Source organism: Pongo pygmaeus, chromosome 11 (assembly GCF_028885625.2).
Source record: "Pongo pygmaeus isolate AG05252 chromosome 11, NHGRI_mPonPyg2-v2.0_pri, whole genome shotgun sequence".
In the NCBI taxonomy this organism is placed as follows: Eukaryota; Metazoa; Chordata; class Mammalia; order Primates; family Hominidae; genus Pongo; species Pongo pygmaeus.
In genome coordinates this window covers 40,375,924-40,388,110 of record NC_072384.2, presented here as the reverse complement: position 1 = coordinate 40,388,110, position 12,187 = coordinate 40,375,924, and the positions used below count along the sequence as shown (strand labels likewise).

The following is a 12,187-nucleotide window of genomic DNA, read 5'->3' as shown; positions in this document are numbered from 1 at the left end:
AGTAACTTGGTGACATTGAAACTTAAACACATAGTAGGAATGAGCTGAACTTCAAGCTTATTGGTATGAAGAGGTATCAGTTTCCTCTTGCTTTTTTTGCTAGAGTAACTGCAAAATGATTTTGAAATTCTTAGGTAAAATTGAGAATGATGCAGTTGGCTATGAGACAGAGGCATAGTTGACAAAACAAAACCTCTATATTTCGTGTTTTAGTTACCTAATTACACATAACACCAATAACTGACTTTAACTGTGAGTTAAATAATACAAAAAGGGAACGTTAGAAATGACCAAAATGCTTCCTTTAAGTTACATTTCTTTTCTTTTTGGAAAGAAAACCTGCACATTTGGCTAAGCCTACTCATTATGGATTCTGTTTTAGAAAGAAATACTACACTAATCAGTTAAGACTGTTCTGTTGTTGATTGACTCTAACAATACTGTAAATATTTTCTCCAAATAAGTACAATTGGTTGGCATTTAACCGAATGTCACATACTTAACAGGTGCTAGATAAATCTTTATGCTTCCTTAGAAGATGTTGGTATGTAAACAATAAACATAATACATTCATGGCCAGCACATTTTAGCCTACATAAAGGTGAGAAAAAAATTAAGAAACCATGTCAATTATTCAATGTATGATAATTTGGTAAGAAGAATTCAGTTAAAGGGAGCAAAATTTAAATTTATGACCCTAAGTTATTTAGATAATTTTCTCAATTCTCTAATATTAAATGAAGTGAATACAAAATCTTTTTCATCTTGTATTCAATATGTTTTTATTTATGGTGAAAGGTGAAAAAGTATTATCATTATTGAGGCATAATTTATTCCCCTTCTACAATCCTACATGTGAAACTGGACTTAAACTTTTATCACATGATTCTTCCATTTAAGGAACAACAAAACAATATAACTAGAATGTAAATGAATATATTAACATAATCAGAATTTAATTTGCCAGTGAGTTTTTATCTATTTACTAATAATAAATGTGTCTGTGTTTAAATTAAAATCTTTACCATCTTTTCTGCCAGATCCAAGATTTCTTCAATTTTCATTGGCCCAATTAAAGTAGGAGGATCCTTTTGACTCCCAATACTGTTTGAACATGTTCTATTTGTTGGTTATTGGATGAGCAATGTTGTAATACACATGATTATTCAGGTTGATTTCTATCCCAGGATATGATACTGAAATATCATAAGCAAAAGAAACAGGAATGAGAGTAGGGAAAAGTCATTTTAGTATTTGCATTCTTAACCATATTTTTCGTGCCATAGATGAAAGAATTTACATCAATAAAATAGACAGTTTAATAATAAATAATAAATGGTTTAGATAAAATAGTTTCCTTCAAATAGCATGCCCTAAAACAAACAAAAAATATGCTCACATTGTGAAATCCATTTTTTAAACCTATCAGAGAAAATGAGTTAAGATATTAGATTATGATCTGTTATACTTATTGAATATCACTTTCTCTAAATATCTAGTTAGTTTCTAAAGTTCAGTTCTGATTTTTCACAATGTGTTTATATTTTACAGATTGTTTACAGTGGGAGAGAGTTGAACCACCCTTTTGGACTGTCGCATCATGGAAATTATGTGTTCTGGACTGATTATATGAATGGTTCCATTTTTCAACTAGATTTGATAACGAGTGAGGTGACATTGCTGAGACATGAAAGACCACCCCTATTTGGGCTTCAGATTTATGATCCACGAAAGCAACAAGGTATTAAAAAACAAAAATGCTTCTGAGATTCACATATAATAATACTTCACAGAAGTTATAAAAGATTTATTTTGACAGTGTTGCTAAAGTTTTATGATAAAAGATGTCAAATTCGCTCCAAAGTCAATCAAATGAGACTTTGTTATCATAGAAATTTACTTTTTGTTGTTCTAAATATCCTGAGTGATTATCCCTGGGAATTCCATATGAGTGAGGTTTAAGATTTTCTCCAATTATTTCCTTCTCTTCATGTGATTTTCATTGAAGAAGGCTATTAGTTATTTAAAGTAAAACAATTCTCTTAATGTTTTCAAAGCGTAAGTATTGTTAAATATGAGAACTTCCTTAGTTTGAAAAGAAAACTATTGAAAATTGAAGATGCATTATACAAGAAAAATGTTATTTTTAAAACTATCTTAGTATGTTTATCTGATTAGTTTCAATGTATATTTAAGGGACATGTAATTATTTTAGATGACACAAAAGTAAAACCATCTATAACAATATTCATGTCTTCTTAAAATCAGATAATATTATTTTATGTTTTACTTGTGTGAGTTATTAATACTTATTAGGACATCTACACATAGCATTACTCAGAATTTAGGTACTGAACAAAGAAAACAGTTTAGTAAATTAGGTGGTAGGTTTTTTATGAGTCTAAATAGTCATTGTTCCTTTTTTAAATAGATATATCCTTGTAAAAATTTAATGAGTATGTAGTTCAATACATTTAAGATGAATAAATTATATTATGAATTTCCTAACACATGTGCTATCGATTGGAAATTATCTAGCAACAGAGTTTTTGAAGATATTTCAGCTAAAACAGCGATCCTAAAGCAAATTATCTCATTCAAAAGCTTTGGTTTTTTCCCACTATATTAAAATTGCTTCAATGGAATACAAATGTAATTTTATAAAATAATGGAAATGTGTACATGAGAAATATCAATAGCTGATAAAAGATAAAATTATCTTTTAGAAGAGTAAAACTTAAATTATTTGGATGGTACAAGCCATAGCTATGGACAAGAAATGAGGAATAGAGATAATTGCCTGGGTAGATTAAAAGGTAATATTTTGTTATATTCATATAAATCCTGCACCCCCACCACACTACCATAGTTTGCCTATACTGAACAAGAGCACAGGCTATGAATAGAAACAATCTTTTTCATGTTCTGAAAGATCTGCTTTTCAGGATTATAGTTCTCTCTAACTTCACAATCCAATCAATATATGATCACATTTTCCATTTCCCTTCTCTTTAGAATTGCTCCTCTTCAATGTCATTGCTGAATTTCCATCGCCAAAGTCCATAACATTTTTACCATCTTCAGAGTTTTTAAGCTTCCATTTGCTTTAGTGAGTTGTTTAACTAAATGCAACACGTGTAGTGAAAAATGCCCTGGGCTTAGATCTGGGTCCTAACATCTTTTAAAACTTTGGACTCATCATGAAAGATTTACAACAAAAAAAAATACTTTCTTCATAACATTTCCATGATGGTTAAATTGCTATTTGTTATTTAAAAGCAGAACTTACATAGCACTGTGCCTGACAAACAAATTATGATAGGTAACTTGCCCCTACAATTTCTCTAATAGGAGGTATTTGTTTTTAAGGTTACCCTACATATAGGCATTTTAAATCAATATTCAATGGAATAATGTACATAATAATATACAATGAGGTACATAACTCTGATAGAGAATATTTTTGGTGTTCTGAAAGGTGCCATTGATGTATAGTAGTGCAATGTTATTCCTTTGATGGACAATGATCTTTTAAAAGTGCTTTTCCCCATTTTAATTGAAGGGTCATTAAAATAAAAACTGAGCTCTGATTACTAAATTCTTTTTCAACTTTTATTGTAGAAACCATAATGTTTTGTTTTACTGAGTAAATGTATTGAGAATAATTGATAATTTTTATTAACTTAGGTGAATTAATCAATTGATTTGAGTTTTCTACTGCTTCTTCGTGTAGCTAAGGATTACCTAGTACTTAACTATATGTTTGATCAAGCAATACAATATAGAAATTAAATTCCTGGTTAATACAATTCTTTCTCAGTCAAGAGACATTGATATTAGATAATCTAATTGAGTTCTAAATTTTTAGTATCTTTTACTACATTGATCAAAGTAGCTGAATTATAAAGCAAAATGCATTCCGATGTTCAGATGTGAGCAGTTTGTCTTAATTATTATAATTTTCTCTCAATGGTGTTACTCTTTGCATCTTTTGAACCTCAGACATTAATACATATTTGAAAATAGATGATCTTTGTCCTATAAATGGTTTCATATTGTCCTGTTAGACTGTTGTGTTTTTTTTCTATGGATAAAATTCAGCAATTGAAGAGAAAACCAAATCTCTAAGTAGCACATATCTCCTTTGCATAATGGAATAAAAGAAGCTAATCTTATATAACTTTATAGTCTCTCTCTCTCTCTGAGAGAATGCAAATTATATGACTTTATTTATATATATATACAAACTATATTATTTATAGTTTTTATACATATGGATAGATAGTATTAATACACACACACACACACACACACGCCATCTGACAAGACCACCATGAAAAATATTCAGGAATGTTAATAATGTAATTTCTAAATATTTTAGACTCAGTGTCAGAAAATTAGTCAACTAATCAGATCTCCCCTTACTCCTCATATTAGAAGAGATTTGTCAATAGCCAGGCACAGTGGCTAATGCCTGTAATCCCAGCACTTCGGCAGGCTGAGGTGTGTGGATTACCTGAGGTCAGGAATTCGAGACCAGCCTGGCCAGTATGGTGAAACCCCCGTCACTCCTAAAAATACAAAAATTAGCCAGGGGTGGTGGCAGGAGACTGTAATCCTAGCTACTCGGGAGGCTGAGGCAGGAGAATCGCTTAAACCTGGGAGGCGGAGGTTGCAGTGAACCGAGAATGTGCCACTACACTCCAGCCTGGGTTACAGAGCAAAACTCTGTCTAAAAAAAAAGAGACTTGTCAAATTACTTGGAATATACCAGTGAATTTCAGGAATGTAGATATAAATAGATAACATACTAAACAGAAAGCTACCTCAGGAAAGAATTCTTAAGTAATTCTTAGGGATTTAGTGTAAAGATATTTTTCTCATATATTACTGTCATTTCTTTTGGTAAAATTTATAAGCTTTCCTTTTTCATTAACATTAGATATCTAGAACAAGTTTTAAAGCTTTCTTCTGCTCCTTCTCATATAAAAAGTAGCAATTGTGTAAAATAACATACTTTCCTTTTTATTTTCTAGGTTCAAAAGCACACTTTGATTTTTTGCACATTTTGGGGAATGAGATAATCAAAACTAAGTAATATTTTAATAAGGGTTGATTAAATGTATCCTATTATTTTATGACAAATAGAAGACATTTATTAACTAAGAACTAGCTGTAACTTTTAAAACTACAGGGAAGTGGACTAAGCATTGTTATTTAATTTTCACAACATATATTTAAAATAGGTACTATTGATTTATATTTTACATGTGAGAAACCCAAGGATCAGACAGACATAGCCATTGGCCCTCAAGAAACACAGTAAGCCAGGGATAAAACTAAAATTCAAATTCAGATCTGTTTGACCAGAAAGTATTTTTCTGTGTTTAATTTGTGTGGCCAATTTAATTTCTCAAAATTTTATATCTACTATACTTTTAGATAGAAGAAAAAGAATGTGAATCTTTTTTGGTGATTGTAATTTTATCACTGATAAATTTTGTATTCAAATATATATTTTTAATATAAAGTTCCCCTTGACTACTTTTATAGAATCCAGGATTTAGAGATTTTAGATTACACAGGACTAGTATAACAGACATAGCAGTTATTTAATGTATGACATATTTATTAATCACATTATTTTATAGGTTTAATAAGCTTTAGGTTTGGTGGTAGGACCATCATCACAAAATTTTTCTTTCTTTTTATATTTCCCATTTTTGAGATAATCACCAAACCTCCTCACCAAAACTAAGGAGTATCTTAATATAGTTAACACACACACACTTACATAAGTGGCTTCAAAGCATGTCAAATATAAACACAGTCTTCAAGGAGCATCTGATTCCGAAAGAGAAAAAAAGTAAGAAGCATTTTATCCTTTCTTCAGATTGACTGACATCGTTCACAGTCAATTCTTCTGAAATTATGCTAGATTAAATGCATAATTCATCTGGCTTCAGGATCTCACTCTCTCAGCCTTTATCTAACTTTTGGAATAAATGGGGTGTCTACTGCCCCTTCAAAACTACAAGCTTGAGTATCTCTACGTTAGTTAGAAAAATAAAAAAAGAGAATCCCCATAGTTTCACATATTTTATATTAACTGCAGAGAATTCTCACTTTGCCTATGATAAGACACTGAGAAGTCAAGAGTGCAGAACACATATAGAAAAGGAGGTTTCTTTGTTCCACCATTTTGAAGAAAATTCAGATTAAGGAAAGACTGAAACAATGGAATTCTTTTGCGCTGGTTTCTGTATTCTCTCATTTGCTCAAAAAAAAAGATACTTTATTAACAAAAGTTAAACTGCTAAGGTCTAAAAACATTGAGATGTTAATATAGGCTTGTGAAATGTTTTCACATATTATTTGTGTCTTTACTCCCATTCTTTGGAAGTTGTATCTATCCACAAACTTGTACCTGTGCCTGCACTCCAAATGATTGTTCTTGTCATTCAAACTGCTAACTAAAAGTTGCATTCACCACTTACTTATTTAACTAACATTTATCAAACACACTCTATGCTGGGCACTATTTGCAAGGTGTAGAATATAATTTTGCTTCCGGAAGATACAAGATTGGAAAAAAAAAAGACAAAGTTTTTGATGAATCCAGACGGCCCTCTTCAACTAGATAGTGAAAGCTATTCTTCATTTGCTTTCCTTGCATATTTGATTTTTAAAAACTATCTGCTTCCTGAAAGTAATAGACTTTTGTTTGTTTTGGTATATTTGGTATGTCTTTTTTGATCTAATTTTATTTTATCGTATATAAATAAGTTAGTGTTTGAGAACACAATTTTGGAGTAAGAAAATCTTATTTCTAATTATTTATAAATAATTATAATATAATGATTAGAAATAAATGATAATTTAATAAGAATTATTTCCTATTTCTACATATTGGAAGGGCCATTTGGACGATCACATATTCAGTATTCCTACTTGCAAATGAGATAAAACCTTCCTTGTAATTTTATTTAAAAAAATTGAATAAAATATAATGTATGTGTAAAGTAACTAGCTCTGGGATTGCTTATAAGTTTTCATTAACAGCAGCTATTAATATGTTCATGACTTTTTAATTGATATATAGGTATAAAAATTTTTAGCACCGTATTTGAAAAGTAGTCCCTTAAACATGTTTTAAAGAGGATATTTTTACATAAAATATTTTTCTAGTTCTCAGAACTTCAAAAAATACTATCATATGATATCTGTCTGGAACATATTAATGAAATTCAAAAATACGTTGGGTCACTATTAAAATAAAGATCTAAGCCCTTCTGAGGAGAGATATGGAATTATTCAAATTAATTTAGATTTTGGATTTCTATTATGACAGAACAAATAACCAATTCCTCTCTCTTAATATGTAGTATTCACAGAAAAGAAATATATTTCAAAGTTTGAATAATGCAAATTTATTTTTAAATACTTAAATTTCATATTCATTTAGAATGGTATGAGGCACACCACTGAATTAAGGAATATGATATTTAGCATGTAATTTCAACATTTCAAAATGTCAATAATTCCTTATTTCTTACTGTTTAAATTCTTTATGTATTTCTCAAAATATGTTGAATTAATTCTAATTTTCCAGAATCTGAATGCTACTAAAATATTAAATATACAATTTCATCCTGTACAGAATGTGTACAACATAGAATAACTCTGCATCCTATGAAGCACTGCATTTTTATTCCATAGCCATGGAATAAACATGATGTTTTCTGGAAGCTGCTTAAAGCATTTATGCATTTCCTATTAAAAAAAACTCTGTATTAGGCTTAATTACCCTCTGAATTCAGAAATTGATACTGTAGCATGCATTACTAGCTTCCTTGGCTTTCATATGTATTTTTTAATTTGTTATGAACACAGTGAATTAAATTTATTTTTCAAGATAATGAAATGATAATATACTTTAGGTCATTTCTTCTGATCTGTGGGCACTCAATGATAACCTGTGGTAATGTGTTGAATATTTTTGGTATACAGGAGCATTTTAGAGTTTTTTTCTTACTTCTTATTATCTTCCGTATAGCACATCCAACCTCTGAGGCTCACAGTATAATAACCTAGTCTGTCACTTTAATCACATTTCTGGTATTTGCACTTTAATCATTTTATTCTCTTATTGTATGGCTCTAAGTAATTAAAAGCTCTTTATTTTTAATGTTTCAGTGAAATATTCTGATATAAAAAAATGTTATTTATTGATGCTTTGAACAAACTGCAACATAGAGTAATATGACCCTGCAATTACATTACCTATCGTATTGCTAGTGTTGAGTTCTTTTTAAAGTTTGACGCATTTATAGGTAAGCAGAGTCATATGTGGCATAGAGATGGTTCAGTCAATGATGGACTGCATGTATGGTGATGATCCTATAAGGTAATAACAATGTATTTCTACTGTAACTTTTATACGTTTAGATACAGAAATGCTATTATCATTGTGTTATAATTGTTTACAGTATTCAGTACCATAACATGCTGTGTACAGGTTTGTAGCCTAGAAGCAATATTTGATATATAGGTATAAAATTTTTTAGCACTGTGTTTGAAAAGTAGTCACTTAAACATGTTTTAAAGAGAATTTTTTACATAAAATATTTTTCTAGCTAAAATTTTTTAGCACCATATAGTCTAGGTGTGCAGCAGATTCTACTATCTAGGTTTGTGTAAGGATGCTTTATGATGTTTGCACAATGATGTGATTACACATTTCTTAGTATGTATGCCCATCGTTAAGTGATGCACAAGTGTAAATATACTTTCTTCCTTTCCTTTCCAACCTGTAAGACTAATTGGCAATCTAAATTGTATTTATTCGTACCGACACCTTTACAATTGTTAAAGCATACAACATTACAGCTAGATAGGAGGAATAAGTTCCAATGTTCTATACCACTGTGGGATGATTATATATCATCCCACATCATGATTAACGATGATATATAGTTTCAAATATCTGGAAGGTGGATATTGAATGTTCCCAACATAAAGAAATAATAAATGTTTGAGATTATGGATATGCCAATTACCCTGATCTGATTACTACACATTACGTTTACTGAAACATCACCATGACTATGAACAATTGTTACTTGTCGATTTAAAAATAATTACTCAATTTTTATCTGCGAGTCTGCAAGGGTGCCTCACATTCGTTCATGAATAGTGTATATTATTCATAAATTTCCTCTCATGCCTACTTAATTTATGTCTGTTGTATACCTCATTAGTGCCTCTGCTCTTTAGATCCACTGAGAGGACACTTTCGCCCTTGTGAACTGTACATTCACCTTATACCAGCAAGGCTGCTAATTTTTGAGTCTTCACAGATGTCCTATGATTCCTGGAGTCCTCAGTACACTGCATTTCCAGTGTATACTGCGCAAGAGAAAAGAATACCCCACCCTTGCTCCCAACACTCATTTGCTTTCTGTTCCCTGGGAATCCAAAGCCACATTCTGAGAGCCAGTGGTCCACTTTCCAAAGAACTCAGACTTAAATACAATAGGCCTAATCTGGAAAACTATCCAAGACAGACACCATTCTCTTCTTTCTCTTCTCTCACCTAGTACCTGACTTCACTCAGACCTCTATCTCCTCCAATTAATGAGAAAATTCTCTTTATCTACCAATGCATCACATATTTTCAAACATTATTACATTTAGTTATGATTCAACAGAAATCTTGACTATATTACTAAATATGTAATATACGTAGCATATATAAGTGTATGTAATTACATCTATGTTCACCTCCTAGAAAGAACGTGAATCAGAGTTCTCTGACACATTTTCTTTCCTCCTCTTGCAGGTGACAATATGTGCCGAGTAAATAATGGGGGCTGTAGTACACTTTGCTTGGCTATCCCAGGAGGCCGGGTGTGTGCTTGTGCTGATAATCAACTTTTGGATGAAAATGGGACAACTTGCACATGTAAGTTCTTTTCAAGTTACCCTTATTTGTTTATTGGGCTCTTTCTGAAGACTAGAAGCAGAAGAAACCAGAGGAATTAAAATGACACTTGGAAAGAGAAATTCAGATAATTACTTAGATATAATTCTTTTTAGACTAAAAATTATTAACTGATTAATTTTGAATATATAGATGAATATTGACAATGATGGTGTTTCGTGGAGTTCACTGCTATGTGTGATTTAGTAAAAAAATTAAATAAGTATATGCCACAGAAGCATAAGAGAACTTCACTATAAGCAGCGGCAACTAAAAATGCATTGTTGTTGATTAGATAGATGGCACAACATAGGCCTACAATGACTTTAAATGGCTTCCTGACTCAGTTGTCTATATTAAATGGTGAAGAGCAAGGAAGGAGGCAAAAAGACTTGTAAGGAATTTACAGACTATCCAAATAGTGAATTAACTGGATTGACCGATCTGGATTAAAGGCAATTTTATTAACTTTTGCTGACATTTCTCAATTTACTGCATCTTATTATTCTGATATGACTTTTGAAACTTGTTCTTTCTACCCCATGTGGTGTCCCTTAAGCACAATAACACCAACAATGCTATGTATGTATTGAGAACTATATAACATTTTTAGAATGGTTTAATCTTGAATTGTGTGTTAGAGGTCTTCAGAAAAACAGAACTAATAGGAAAACAGAACTGTTTTTCTTCAGGAAAACAGAACTAATAGGATGTATATAATACATAGAAGATTTATTATGAGGAATTGCCTTGTGTAATTATAAATTATAAAAACTGATGAGTCTTAAGATCTGCAGGTGGCAAGCTGGAAATCCATGAGAGTCCATGGTGTACATCTGGTCCAAATGTCAGCAGGCTTCAGACCCAGGAAGTGCTGACGGTTCAGTTTATGTCCAAAGACAGGAAGAAACCAATGTCCCAGTTCAAATAGTCAGGCAGGTGACGTTTATTTTGCCTGTGACAGGTTCGGCCTTTTTGTTCCACTCTGGCCAACTGATTGGAGCAAGTTCATCCACATGACTAAGGGCAGTCTACTTCACTCACTTTACTAATTCAAATGTTAATCTCATCCATAGCACCCTAACAGACAGACCTAGGATAATGTATGACCAAACATCTGGGCACTCCGTGTCCCAGTCAAGTTGGCATATAAAATTAACCATCACAAATTGCTGAATAAACACTTCGTGTATTTATTTTATCATTTATAATGATTGTCTCTTGTGAGAGAGGAGGGATAAGTGTAATAAAAATAACTTCAATTTATCAATAACATCTTATCTCTTCTGATAAAGAAAAGATGTATTTTTAAAAGGATATTTAAGATTTAAGACATTTAAGAAAATATCTTAAAAATAAAAAATCCACTTATAATGCCACTATTCAGAAATAAACTGCTAAGAAATCTTAATAGAGTTTCTTATAATGATATATCACTGGGATTTATTTTTACTACCAGTGATAATAATTGTAGGTAAGATTGAGTGAATGCTTACACTGGTATGGATGTGGCATTTTGTAATACAGTTTGTGATTTGTATTGGTCTTTACAAAAACTATGTAAGGAAGATACTATTACTATCTGCGTTAGTCCGTTTTTACACTGCTGATAAAGACATACCCAAGACTGGCAATTTACAAAAGAAAGAGGTTTAATGGACTTACATAGTTCGGGAGGCCTCACAATCATGATGGAAGGCAAGGAGGAGCAAGTCACATCTTACATGGATGGTGGCAGGCAAGAGAAGAGAGCTTCTGCAGGGAAATCCCTGTATTTAAAATAAGGAGATCTCATGAGTCTTATTCATTATCATGAGAACAACATGAGAAAGACTTGTCCGCATAATTCAATTACCTCCCTCTGGATTCCTCCCATGACATGTGGGAATTGTGGGAGTTACAGTTCAAGATTTGGGTGGGGACACAGCCAAACCCTATCACCATTTCATTTTATAATTTACAATTTAGACTTTTAAAATAATTACTTTGCAAGTTCACATAATTAGTAAGTAGAACATTTGGAATTTAGACCCCAAATTCTGTCATTTTTACTTAATATGAGCATAAGCATCTTATCAGGTAACCAAATATCTTTGTAAACATAATTTTTAATGACTGCCTTTCAAACCATTTATTTTCTTTTTAGTTGATGTTTGGGATTATTTATGATGCATTGTTATAGGTAATTGTCTGTTTCTTTTACCA

At 31.3% G+C, this 12,187-nt stretch overlaps 1 protein-coding gene across 1 annotated transcript in view; it reads left to right on the top strand.

Moving 5' to 3' along the window:
- Window positions 1–12,187, top strand: part of LRP1B (LDL receptor related protein 1B) — a 1,896,287-nt gene that overhangs the window by 1,123,975 nt on the left and 760,125 nt on the right. The window contains exons 14-15 of the mRNA XM_054478394.2: window positions 1,552–1,741; window positions 9,842–9,964. Of these exons, the coding sequence (XP_054334369.1) occupies window positions 1,552–1,741; window positions 9,842–9,964 (313 nt within the window). The remainder of the gene's footprint in view (window positions 1–1,551; window positions 1,742–9,841; window positions 9,965–12,187) is intronic.